This window comes from Saccostrea echinata, unplaced genomic scaffold (assembly GCF_033153115.1).
Source record: "Saccostrea echinata isolate AGI-Se365-2 ecotype Australia unplaced genomic scaffold, CSIRO_AGI_Sech_v1 ptg000025l, whole genome shotgun sequence".
Lineage (NCBI taxonomy): Eukaryota > Metazoa > Mollusca > Bivalvia > Ostreida > Ostreidae > Saccostrea > Saccostrea echinata.
Window position 1 is genome coordinate 20696417 of NW_026889774.1, and position 14320 is coordinate 20710736.

Sequence of the window (14320 nt, forward strand, 5' to 3'; positions counted from 1 at the left end):
TATAATACCAACTTGCCCCACTCTTGCCCTGAACCCTGTCATAATTTTTGCAATATTTGTAGACAATTTCATGCTAGCTTCCAAACAATGCATTCAGTTTTCCTTCAAAATATGCAGGAGTAGAGAAAATGATTTTCTAATCTTATGTTCCTTTTTACTGTATGACCATTTAGGCCCATCTTTGAGATAGAATCCCTGATCAAGGGTTAAAAAAAAAACTATTTAGATAGAGAGTTTCATGCTCTTCCTAACTACAGATTCATGTTTAGCTCATCTGAGTGGAAACCGCTTTTCCGATGACATTTTTTCCAGAGCAGTCTCCTGGGGGTATACAGTAGGCTAGAGCATATCATGATATATCATGATACACTGAGACTGTATCATGTTACATGTGAAAATATTTCACCATTAATATTTTAATAATTAGCTACCGCGCTTCATGAAATATGCCTACGTGACAAGTCTGTGTGATTTACACACCAATAACTCACACAAAACTTAAAAACATTCCTTAAATATTTTCCACAAAAAATTAACTTTCAGTCTTTGGTGGAGAAATCTTTAATCATTTTCAAACCAGGGAGATATTTGCAGACTTCAGACATCATATGTTAAATATGATGTCAAGAAAATGATGCAAATTCAATTTTTCAATGAATTTGAAAGAAAATTGTGTATTTTACAATATTTTGATTGGAAAATATGGTGCACGTCTGCTCAGACAATTTTTTTTATTATGCATTGAAGAATACGTTAATATTGTACCTGAGCAAGTGTTCGTCGTTTGTGCACATTTTAAGCGATTTTCAAAAACATACAGTATTACGGGGGCAGGAATATGCTTTTACCAAATATCGTTCTTTGGTTATTTTTAGTTTTGCCCATCCATATTCCTAATAGGCTCCACATCCACATAAAACTATTAATGAATGGCAGACAAAGACCAATCATAAAAGGTGACCCAATAATACACACTGAATAACCTTCAGATAAACAGCAGTGGCAAAGTGGCTAAGGGATTATACCAACTGAACAGCTCTCTCAGCAAATGGCTCAGGTGAGCTAAAACCATGTTCTCTACTTTATGGATGTTTTCTGTTTCATATATAATTTGCACCAATCCTTCTTCATCATTTCATGGTAATAAAGAAGTGTTTGAGAAAAGCATTTATTTGCAGAAATGTTAGTTTGATCAAATTACATCATACAACAGTGAATTTGCAGAGACAACAATTTTAATCAGAACTGCATTGCTTAATGGTAGCATACTTTTATCCCAATCGAAACTTCTCGGGCCTTTCCGACAAGCGGAAAAACAACCTCGAATGTGTTACGTAGGTGTCCATTACAACCCCCCTTTTCATAAACTTTGCAATAAATGGAAGGAGGCCTCTTATCTGTAGAGTTTGGAGCTTAACATTATTGAATGTAGAAATATCACCTAAAATATACTACAGGAGTGACTTCTCTGTCTTTCTAATGCTTTAATAAATAGGAAGCGACTCCATCTTGTATAAATTTTTAACATCCGGTGATGTTAATACATTCGAGGTTGTTTTTCCGACCTCTGACGGAAAGACCCCGAGATGATGCGATTGACTTTTATCCCTCATATAATGTCCAATTGAATATACATTGTAATTTCACTGATATCATTACACATGCTATTTTTCAATAAATTTCATAGACTAGTTTTGACTTAATGTTATGGTATAAAAGTTGAGGATTTACAAATTTTACCAAAATTTTGCTTTTTCAAGATTGTTCATTTAAACATTTTAAACAACTGTATCAGATTTACACATTTTGCAAACTAAGACTATACAATATACATATGAATGTATACAATGAAAATCAATCTATTGTTTAATCATACACTATAAATCAAAATACAAAAAATCAAAACAAAAACAAACATATAGCACAGCAGGGACCTACTGTAAGAGAGAAAGTCTTATTACTTAATCTTTCTAATTAAATTTTCTGAAAAGCTGTTTAAGCCATGTAACTTCCATCAGGGGTAACTTTAGCCCTGTTCTGAATGGCATCCAACACTTGGCTGATGTTGCCCTCTTTTTCCTCCAGGAGGCGCTGTAACCATCCTCCCTCATTATGGAAACCCATCCCCAGCATCTGCTGCAGGGCAGTGGCAATCTTGGGATCTGTAAGTAATGTTAGATTTTTGTTTTCAGTATCTAAACATAAATTTCCGTCATGCATTATTTAACCTGTAAAATGCAAAATCATTCCTTATTTTGTTGAAACCAATTTAGTGTATTTAGCAAATATTTTTAATTACCTGTCGGAGGATAGATCAACTGGGCAGGAGGAGGCTGCATGGGGGCAGTGGCCTGAGGGGGTGGAGTTCTCCCCGACCCATTACCATCCTCCAACAGGGTCCATGCCTCGAAGTCCTTGTTGACAGCCTCTGTAGTGTCTTTGTTGACGTCAGTGTCAGTCTTGTTCCCACTGCTGGTAGAAGGGCCATCAGTCTCTGGCTTGTCGGCATTGTCGGTGGCCATGGGAGTCGGTTCTTCTGGTGCTTTCTGGACCTCAGGCTCAGCCTCTGGTTTGTCAGAATCCATTTTCTCCTCCTGGTTTTCCTTCTTTCCACATTTCCCTTGACCACATTTCCAACCTTTTTTCCCCCTACATCCACTGCCTTGTCCACGGGCTGGGCGTCTCTTTCCACCGTGTTCCACATCCACTTGAACATCTATTCCTGAATGAGATATTCCAAAGTCATTTTTTTTAAGGTTTACCAGGTACTTGCACATTTTTGCTATAAAATCAGATTTTGTCCCCAAGGAACATAAAATTCCTGCTCCCTCCAATCAATGTTGATGACCTTTAGTTTACATATTATACACTATTTATGGCAAACACATAATGAATTCAAGCTTACAGCAAAGTCATTTTCATTTCCAGTAGTTTTTATAAACAAACTTATGTACTTAATTATTGGATTATAAAGGATTATGTTTAATCTGAATCCCATGTACTTTGCTCATGCAAAACATGTTTTACTGTAACATGAATTTGTAAACAGAAATGTATTGATGACTCACCAAATGGATCCAACATGTCAGCCACAGACTGACCAACAGATTGCAGGAATGCTTCAGGGTTGGTTTCATCTGGAGTGGGAGCCTCATATTCCTTCTGTCCATTCCATGGACAACCAGCATTCTGTCTGTTCTGTTGTCTTCTTGCCATTCTCTCCATCCAGCGGAAGAAATGTGGTGGTGCGCACTAAAATGAGGAGGCATCATCAATAAATGGTAATGTTGCTAACTCCGTACACATACAATCAAACTTTGTTACTTCACACTCGATGAAACCAAGAAAAAAACTTTGAAATATCCAAGGATTTGAGATATCGAGGGTAACATATACTGAAAGAATAAGTGGTTGGGATTTCCAAATCAGTTTGACATATCCATGGTATTAAGATATATCAGTGTTAAAGATACCGAAGTTTAACTGTACTTCTAATCATCATGGTAAACCAAAGAAAATTTTCTACTTTCACTGTATTACCAGTACCAGTGATTTTACTTTAACCTATTTTGCCATCTTACTTGAAATGCCAAATTAAAATTGCTAATTATCACTGAAAGGTAATTTCTTTGGGACACACTTACTGGTGGCCCTTGGCCTTGAGGTCCATGGGGTCCACAAGGTCCATGTCTTGGGGGCCCCCAGAAGGGGAAACCAAATCCTGACTGGACAGGGGTTTCATACATGATGAAGTTATGCTCAGAGTGAATACCCTTGGACTCGCAGGACTGACACAGGTCATAATCCGGACAGATGGTACATTTGTATCTCTTTCCAATCACTTTTCCATCGCAACCATCACAAATGATACCAGGGTGTTCCTGGGGTGGGACATTTCCACTTGGTCTGCCAGTGGATTGGGAAGCTATAAAAATAAGTTCACCTCTAAACATTTGTCTGGAATAATACGATTAAACTATATGAGTAAAAGACTTAAAATTCTTCAAACATGCAATTTTTCTAAATTAAATTTTACTACTATGTTACACATAATAATTTAAGCAAGGGCATACACTCCTTAGTAATATTTCTAAAATAAATCAATTTTGGTTTATAAATACTCACTAGGCTTAACATATACACGGAAAAGGCCATTCTCAACAAATCCCAAAGCCTCCAGAAGTTCCTCTCCAGTAGAAAAGGCAATCAAATCTCCATCCTCATCTAAAAATATTTAAATTTCCTTTCTCAAGTTTTCCTCAATATTGATTCTATATATAGCTGTTAATGTTATAAAACAGATGTCAAAATTTGGAACTAGACATTCTGCCAGAAGAATATAAGAAGATTATTTCCTTGTGATGAAGACTTGCACTAATTATATATTCAAATTGCAGATTTATTTTCTATATTATAGAATAAATAATTTATAATTTGAGATCAATTTTTCTGACTGAATACATAAAAATTCAGAGTTAGTTAAGGACGTAAGGGAGATCGATAAAATATGGAAACAAGGTAAAAAAAAATCGCCAGGTAACATTACACAGTTAATTTTGGGTTAAAATTTTAAAATTTGTAAAAATTCAAAATCTTACCTTTCCAATACAAGGAAAAATTGCCACGGGCAAGTCCTGGGAAAATGTCGGCAATTTTTTTCTGCAGGTAATCAAAACTGTTCGATACATCTGTCGGGACTGTGAAGCGCCTGATCTCGGCCTTCTCGTCTCCTCCTTTCATCAAAAAGGCTTTCACTGTCAACGACATCTTGAGTCGAGATTCTCTCGAAATCAGCGGATGACAACTGGTGTGTTCTCCACAACAGCTTCTTTGGACTTCCTTGAACGTCTTCCAATATTCTACTTAGCGGAATTTATTAAATATGGTGCGCGTTGAGCTTTATATAGGAGCCGTCAAAATCACAATATCACGATCATGTGACACTTTGCAACCAAAACATTTCGTCATGTCATAGCTATTTTTAGAACTCCGAGAAAGTTCCCTGCATATCAGCATGACGAGGGTCATTTTGGGAATTCCGTTTCCGCTACAGCTGCATATCATGAAACTTTCTTGTTCGGAATTTATTGAAAGTCTGTACATAAACTATTTTGACTGACACCCCCCCCCCCCCGAAAGAGAATTTGATTGATGCCAGAGACAAAGTATTTATGTTCTGTTGGTGCTACAGTGTAACCATGGTAACCCCCTACACAGAACAGAGTTTTAAGATATACATGTATATTTATTGCTTGTCATATTATTCTAGTGAAGAAAGTCAATTAAATATTCTGTCCTTTGTGAAGGTATGACACAATAAAATTGGTTCGAAAAAAGTATGCCTTGCAGTCCCATCCACAGGTGCTTGGGGACGGGACCCCCCCCCCTTCCCCCGTGTTCCGTACCCCAAGGGTTCTTTGACTTTTTTTAAATAAAATATTTTTTTAATGACAAATTCACAAAGTATTACAACTGAAAAATCCAAAATTTAACCAAAACTAGCCTTCTAAAAAAATTCACTTTCTCTGATACTAAAAGAGAACTCTTTAAAAAAAAAAGTCAAAGAACCCTTGGGGTACGGAACACGGTGGGAGTGGGTGTCAGAATCAAATGGTCGCCCCCCCTGACTGTCCATGTTAGGGCACTCACATTGGCACTTGCTGTCAGGCAAATTTCAATTATAGCAGTTAACGTAAGAAAAAAATTACCACAATATTTGACATCTTTAAGGACTAAACAAGACAATTACATGTGTACATACATAAAACTATGAGATACACCTCATGTGATGTGAACATCTAGATGTACATGTATATATATGCATTAGGTGTGTTGTTTCTGTCTGAAATGTTAGATTTTGCTTGGGAAATTACACCAGAACCACTAAATTGAAAACAGTATCAATTTATTTTAGGGAAGGGGGTATCCTCTCCAGACTCTCCCTCGTACCCCCCCCCCCCCAACTTAGTGACGACCCTGATTTCAGTCAAAAAGCACGAAAGGTTATTTACACGGGTTTGTGCATGGAAGGTGTTGATAAAGGAGGGGTTTTTCCCCACAATTTATTTTCAAAATCTTAAGGCAATTTGAAATATAAAATTTTAAAGTTTATTATTCAAATGTTTGAAAAAGATACCTGCGTGTTTGCTGGCTTTTTCAAATTATGTTGACATGCGCACCTATCAGCTAGATACATGAAAAAATACTTCATTCTTTCAGTACATTACGTAATGTGGTCATTTTTTTCACTTTCATCAATCACCGGTTGAAGGGTAAATTTTAAAATATTTACTTCTTCCTCAAATCTTTTGCATGCTTTTGTTCATGATTTGGCTGTATTATAATTGTTCATCACATCCCTTATAAATACGGAACCAAAATTTGGTTCATGAGACTAGATGGATTATGTACTTGTCTGGGTTTTCGAGAAAACCAGAGTGTTTCTGTGTCGATGTACAAGTCGTGACAATTTCAAATATTTTGGAAAAATTCCAGTCGAACATATGCCCTCTATATTTGTATTTAATTTGAAAAAAAAAATGAGTTCAAAGTAATATAAACATATGCAAATATTTCTAAAACAAGTTAAACAGTTGTCACTAGTATATATACGTATGATTTTAGCCAAACACAACAAATATAATTCCACTTTAATTTCCTATCGCTTTTCCTTTGTTGACAGTCTATTTACATGCATATATTGATAAAAATACATTTTATAATTTTCATCATGATTGCAAACTTATATAATAAGAGGAAATACTGGGATTTTTCAGCTATTAAAGCCTGCGTTCATCAATAAATAGGGAAACACTTCATTGATAGACACGGTCAACAAGATATCTATCAAGTTAGCAGGGTGAAATGGCGTGCTGGACGGTGAAGGCGCAGATGCTGGGAGGCGATGGAATGCCAGAAATACGGCGATTTTCGTGTTCGTCAGCCACTACCTTCCATCAACTGTACCAAAAGATAAAAGTCATGTTTCCTGAACTCCTCAACAGGCATTTTAGTCTTCATTGGAAAGGTGACATTTTTTTAATATAAAAGTTGTGCATGAGAGAGAGAGAGAGAGAGAGAGAGAGCAAAGGCCTTCAAAATACCCCGGTATGTCAGTGTGATGAAAGCTATGTGAAGTATACTAATGGAAACCATCATTTTTAAACCTCATATTAATTAGAGATTCGGTCAATATACGCAGTTAAAGAAACTTTATTACATTTACAATAGCGAAATACCATCATTTGTTTGTTGAATAAAATCGACATTTTCAATTTAAGGTGTTTAGATTTCCGAAGTGTGAAAATAACAACCGTAACCTTTTTCTATTTCTTTCACATGTATTATCAAATCACTTTTTTATATTGTAACGTTAGAATATTACCATATAATATTATAATTTTAAAGCGTCTAATGTTCAAACTTTTAAACTCATTGAGTTAGAACTTTATCTTCTGTTACTCTTATGAACTTACACTGCTCGATATTGTTTTGAATTTCAATTTAAAAAATCTAGAAACCGAAGAAAACGTAAAGAGTAATAAACAGAAAATTTAATGCTTCGCAGTCATGAAAAGATTTATTTTTAAAAAAATTAGAAAAAAAGATACCCATAATATATTAATTCCACATCCAAAAAATTAATGTCTCAATGTATTTGATAAATGTGAAATTAACTTTTGTGTACTTCAAAATCTTACTGGCAAGCGACACAGTAACAAAACTTGCAAATCTTAAAAACGATACACAATTTTTATTAGCTAGTTAGTTAAAACTGTCAAATCACAAAAATTATTATGTCAAGCTGTTAAGAACATTTTTTGATCTCTACAAAACTTGTGTCTTGCAATTAATCGTTGGAAATACATGTAACAGGCACGTAGTGTCGTTTTTTGAAAGGGAGGCGATATCTTTAATATCTTACCTGAAAAATCTTTGACAAGGAGAAAACAAATGTAAATTGTCCAAAATTCGAAAATCTTATTTTGCGCGCGCGTGTATGGGTGTGTGTTTGTGTGTCGGGGAGGGGGGGGGGGAGTGTTTGTAGTTTGTAGGTTCCAACTTTTTCCACAAACAAATTTATTAATACATTACCATGGAACGATTTGATTATATTGCAACAAAAAGGGGGGCTGCCCTTTCAATGAAAAATTTTCAGCAGTAAAAGGTTACGTTTGGAAAAAGTGGGGGGGGGGGAGGGGTCCCCACCCCCACCCCTTCCCGATACTACTTGACTGATTATTTAATAATATTCTAGTACAATTGCGACTTTACTACAAATATACGCATATGATATGAAATTATGGATTTAGAAACAGAATAGCAGGGAAGTATTTTTCAAATGAGAAAGGAAATCTTCCTATCATGAAACAACTAATTGTAATACAGGATATTTGTAATGGAATTCACAGATTATTTTGGTACTTCATGTAGCTAGATATGGCATTTGAAAATTACCAGCTCAAGTGGGAGAGAACACTTTACAGTCGTTGTGCTTAAAAACCAAACCGTGTTGGTAAGATTTTGTAATTAAGTGGGATGTAGTCCCTATGTCAAGGAGTCGCTGTACATATGCATATTCTTACAAATAATCCCGTGTATTTATTATACCTGCAATTTCCGAGGAATGTTTTGGGGTACATGGTTGTTATCCACGTCCGTCTGTCTGTCTGTACGTTCGTCACACTTCCTACTGTATTAGAAGCAACACATTATTCCTGTAATATGTAATATAATTGTATGTATTATGTAATTGGTTATATCATCTAAAATTGAAATAAGGTTTTGAAAATTCATATTCAACCTCATGGATCCCTTAGGGCAGAAAGAGGAGCTTTGTTTAACAAATTACCTCAGCAATGGTATACTCCTTTTAATATATGTATTAAGGAGGCTGGGGGGTCAACAAATTAACCATCAGATATAATTTAATTTTTTAGATATTATATCTTAAGCTGTCAACTATCATTTGGCAAACAAAAATTTCATATATTTTAGTTTTAAAATTTGATCATTTTTGTATATCTTTATTTGGAGCTCTTCTTCTAAAGGAGATCAATATAGTCTGAAAATGGCCACAACCACCCAGCCCTCTTAACCATATGATTATGGTCATGTCGAGTAAATGGACAGTTACAAATAATTATTATCACTCAAGTCCTAAATAATTCGAAATTAAATATTTCCTGAAAAACAAACCCTTGTTATTCAAGCAAAGTAAAATATAAAAAATTATATATATTAAAATATAATTTTATTTTTATGACTCCTGACACCAGATAGGGTATTATAGCTGTTATTCTTGAGTTTTAAGTTCCAATTGGTTTCTTCTCCAATCATACGCTTGGGGGGATATTCTTGGTTTCCGATTTCCGTAAACGTCTTTTAAGTATCTGACTTTGCAGCATTCGAAGATTTAAGCTGAAGTATGAAAACATTGGTATTGATTGCCTTCATTGTTGTTTATATATTTACCGCATTTCTTCTTTTATTTATTTTTTTATTTATTTATTTATCATATAGATGTATATATTTTATTTATTAGATGAAGATGGGGATTTTGTGTCCTTTTCCTCGGACGAAGAAATGTCGGAGTTTTCAAAGAATCTCGTTGACGGTTACTTGAAGATATTCGTGAAAGGTACAGCCCTGAAGTTAATTCATTTCACAATGGAATGGACTTTCTGGGTGTTTCTTTTAAAGCTAGATTTTGGTTTTTCATTCTTCAGTACACATTCCGTTCACCCAGAAGCCAAATTTTGGGCCAACTGGATCAAAGCTGTCTGAAGTTGAAAGAGTAGAATTTATGCAATATGTTGCTGCCGGCTTAAAGATATTTCTTGATTATATGACAACACTTGGTAGTATAAATATACATTTACTTTTTAAAAGCTTTATTTATACAAATATCCTTTAATATCTCTGGGAAATGTACATATAAAAACGACATTCATAGGAAAGAATGGCAGCAAAGTTTCAAGGAACGGTGGTCAAATGGAATCTGATGACGTCATATTCCACAGTACTCCTGGAAACGAAAGCGAAAAATCAAATGAAGCAGACTCTGAGGCTGCTGTCCAGGATCAAGATACTGATACTTTGGAGCGCAAACACGACTCAGGTTCTGAAAGCGAGGAGAAAGAAACAATGAAACAACAGACAGACCACAAATCATCATCACCAGAAGATACTCCTAAATCAAGTAAGCTTTTCGAACGTCACTTTATATGAAAAAGTTGCATTTCAAGAGTACTGGTAAATCTATAGTTCCATTAATTTAGGTAGTCTGGGGAGTGTAGATAAATTTTACATTATTCGATCATTTTGTAATTTATTTGCTTGATTTAGGTGGTCATATTGACGAGGCCATGCAGCAGTTGATATCCATGGGCTTCCACAATGAGGGCGGATGGCTCCTTCGTCTATTAGAAGAAAAAGATGGCCGAATTGATGACGTGTTGGAAGACATTTTTTCTGAGGAATATATTTCGAGTACACAAAATCTTTATAATCCTTTCTTTTGATCTACATGTATGTTGAACATTTTAAGAAACGCTTAACAATAGATATTTTTGGGGGGTATGCCCTACCCTTTCGAAAATGCCTAGCTTTTTCTGCTAGAGATAACTTTTTTGTTTGTTTGTTAAAACTTCATGTATGCATAACGCATGGCTGCAGGCGCCAATAAATCTTGTGCTTAAAGCACTACTTCACGGAATGATTTTGGGATTTACTGATACAAAAATATATGACCCCCTCCCCTTGTTTTGCCGTTACTTGATATATTTTGCCCCCCCCCCCCCATAATTCATAACTCATCCCATGCGAACTTTCTGATGAAAGAGCTTCAAAGGCAAACAGTGTAGAACAAGAATGGTCTATAGAACAGTTATATCTTATATATATATATATATATATATATATATATATATATATATATATATATATATATATATATATATATATATATATATATATATATTAGGGATGGCAATCGATTACAGAATTTCTAATCGGTTAACCTCAAGACGTTTCGACCGATTAATCGGTTAATCGTAATATTATACACATTTTTTGACATTCTATTTTTTCAAGTAGCTCTTTCATATACACAAGAAGACTGATATAAAGACGCTAGAAGTTAGGAATATTCTGTTTATTATCTCGATCAGGAAACATAATATGTACCTATCTTTTATTTCAATTTCAATAGACAAGAAAAATTATAAGAAAAACATGAATTTTGCCTGAGAAAACATACGCAGATAATTTTCCAGTGCACACACAAGTTCAATCTGCATTGACACCATAATCACAACTATGCCTGAACTTTCACTGTCCAATCTTTTTCTAATACTATAATTTAAAAGATAACGGCAAAAGAAAGGCAAACTAATTAGCTCTACGTTGTTTTATTGAATATCATTAAAGGATTACAGGATAGTCTGGTTAAACGATTTGATGTTTTTAAAATCAGTAATTAACTCACCACAAACTGACCAATTAGCCGCGATCTCAATCCAGAAAGCCATAATTACCTCCTGACAAGCTTTATTAGGTGTGTAAAAACCGTAAATGATCAACTCTTATGTGTTGAAGTTTCCTTTCTAAAAATGAATTTTAAGAAAATTGCGTTCAAATTTGAATATATTTTATTTTTTTCCGATTAACCGATTACGGATTTTCTAACCGAGTACCATCGTTTCGACCGATTAATCGATTAACCGGTTACAAATTGCCATCCCTAATATATATATATATATTCGAAATGATTGAAATGTTACATCTAACAAAATAATTCATTGCAAGAATGCTCAAAGGTTATAAAAATCAATTTACAATGCATTCCTTATTCTTCAGCAGAAGTCAAGTTACATTACTTTTAGATGTAATATGGTTTTTTAAAATAATTCTTCAAATCCCTTACACTGTCCTGTGTTACTTATTATTTACCAATCTTAAGTTTTTACTCGTCTAAACATTCACAGTGTTGGACTGAAATATGCTCTCCTATGGAGAAATATGCTCTCCTATGAAGAAATATGCTCTCCTACTTTCTATTTATAAATCAGAAACAAGGCGACAGAATCAGTATAGATCAGGACTGATGTGTACCGGTTGTTCGGACCACTTGTCTGATGAGGAAGTTTGGTACCGATGCCCCCTGCGTCCTGATGTCAATCTCTGCCAACATTGTATGGAACGAGGAGTCCATAAAATAAACAAGTGTTTTTGGGAAAATGAGGTATACTTGACCGAGCAACCTAATGATCTACTTAGTAAAAGGTTAAATGATTTAATTTTCACTGAAATTTTACATCTTTAAGTTGTAAGACCAGGTTATTATTGTATATATATACTCGCCTATAAGTCGGTGTTTTGGGAGTTAAACTTTGGTCCAAAACTCTATATCCGACTTATACGCGAGTTATAAAAAGATTGTTATTTTAGCAGGTCAATCCCTCTAATTTAAACTTAAAAAATACAACCGACTTATAGGCGAGTATATACGGTATACAAGTGAATGTATATGAATTTTTTTTAACCTAATTAACAAAAACGGAATGCTCTGCAAAAAGATTTCAATATTCTTAAGGTGAACCGAATCGCAGGGCAAAAAGGAATTGGAGATGGACAGAACATTTGTATCATGAGGCTATTTTCAGTTGAATTTAGTTATACATTGTATTTCAATTTAACAGAGTATTCCATTTAAAAAAGTTTTTCAACACTTGGGAAAACACTTTGATGAAGATGGCGACAGACACAGCAAAGAAAAGGATGAGAGTCGCAGTTATGAGGAAGAATTCATGAAAACATTTAGCTATGTTTTTAAGAACATTTCAAAAGTATTTCCAGGTACACCCTACTGAAATATATACCGGTACTAGATCGGGCTTTGTGAAATTTTGTCATCGCTGAAAATGCATTTAAATATTTATTTCTCAAGTCCACAATCTTTTTGTTTGATTGGTAAGCAATTTCAAATTATCAAGTGTAACTTCAAGGTTATAAAGTATAACATTGCAATCATTTTTTAAACCAACATGGCCACCTCAGTTTTAACCAAGGCAAATTTGAATTTCTTTTCTTTCTTTCTTTTTCTTTTTTTCTTTTTTTGTTGTTGTATTTTTGATAGGAATGTTTGTATCAAAACCGAAACCCGAAAACGCAAAACCAAAATCAAGAGAAACCCCTAGATCGTGTTCGAAACAAAAAGATGACGACTCGGAAGAAGTTAAAATGGAAACAACTGGAAATTCTGACGTAGATGTTGACGGGCCTGCAGCAGGGACAGACTCGTCCAAAAATGACGGACAGTGGACTTTTTTAGAGGACGACATTCTTCAAACTGAGCCCAAACAGGAACTGGAAGGTAAAACGGAAACGGAAACAAATGCTTGCCAAGCCGACAAACCACAGAAGGCTGAACAATCTCCGGGTTTTGAAATGATGGAGCCACCAAGTGGTAAGCTAAACTATGTATTCATGATCATCATGTTTGTAAGTTCAATTATTCTAAAAGCATAAAAATCTAGAGATCAAATATTCTATTTTGGGTACGTGTATTATAGTACAGTTTTAGAGGCCAGTAGATCAATATGGACATTCATGCTTTTATCCTTTATCTATATGAAATTTGATAATTTTGCATAAAATAACCATGTTGAAGTATTCTGAATTACAGGATGTACCAAATTCTAAAATAGAAAAAACACTAAAATAAATCTCATGGCTTTTTAAATTATGTGGGCTTAATACATGTACTATATATAAAAATACTATAAATGACTGTATGATATATAAGTGCTAAATTAAGTAAATATTGATATATATATAGATCCAATGATTGCCGAATCCCTAACGGAAATGATGTCAATGGGTTTCCACAATGATGGAGGATGGTTACAGTGTCTGCTGGAAGAGAAGGATGGTAACATCGAGAAGGTACTGGACATCATACAGAAGAGTGCCAAAGAAAACAAATAAATGGATTTCATATAAGATTATTTTATTTCTATCTGATTATCTCGGTATGATATAAGTGTGATAAGTTTGGATATTAAGGACTTTGTTTTAAAGTACAATGTATTACATGTATTTTGTTTGCTTTATCTGGTTCTTGTTTTTAATTCACGTTGTTTTTATTTTAAAATTTTGTTTTGTGTTTTGCTGTTGTTGTTTTGTTTTCATTTTTTTTTTTGGCATTTATTTAAAAAAAAAAAACATAATTATTTTCCTCCGTCTTTAAACTGAGAAAAAAAAACAATGAAAAATCATTTTAACCAGATCTATAGCTCTTGAATTTTTTTTTTTTTTT

At 34.3% G+C, this 14320-nt stretch overlaps 2 protein-coding genes across 2 annotated transcripts; one reads left to right on the plus strand and one right to left on the minus strand.

Annotated features, from left to right (window-relative positions):
• Positions 1-1994: 1994 nt before the first annotated feature.
• LOC133192128 (sequestosome-1-like) lies at positions 1995-4838 on the minus strand. The gene is made up of 6 exons (XM_061328006.1): positions 4599-4838; positions 4126-4224; positions 3645-3925; positions 3069-3252; positions 2300-2722; positions 1995-2162 (listed from the first exon to the last, which is right to left on the minus strand). Exons 1-6 carry the CDS (start codon positions 4765-4767, stop codon positions 1996-1998), a joined length of 1323 nt encoding a protein of 440 aa, XP_061183990.1. The 5' UTR covers positions 4768-4838; the 3' UTR covers position 1995.
• Positions 4839-6847: 2009 nt separating this feature from the next.
• Positions 6848-14062, plus strand: LOC133192941 (sequestosome-1-like). Its single transcript, XM_061328945.1, has 9 exons — positions 6848-7027; positions 9545-9640; positions 9729-9860; positions 9956-10201; positions 10348-10491; positions 12072-12244; positions 12702-12858; positions 13139-13468; positions 13841-14062. Exons 1-9 carry the CDS (start codon positions 6865-6867, stop codon positions 13987-13989), a joined length of 1590 nt encoding a protein of 529 aa, XP_061184929.1. The 5' UTR covers positions 6848-6864; the 3' UTR covers positions 13990-14062.
• The last annotated feature ends 258 nt before the right edge of the window (positions 14063-14320 follow it).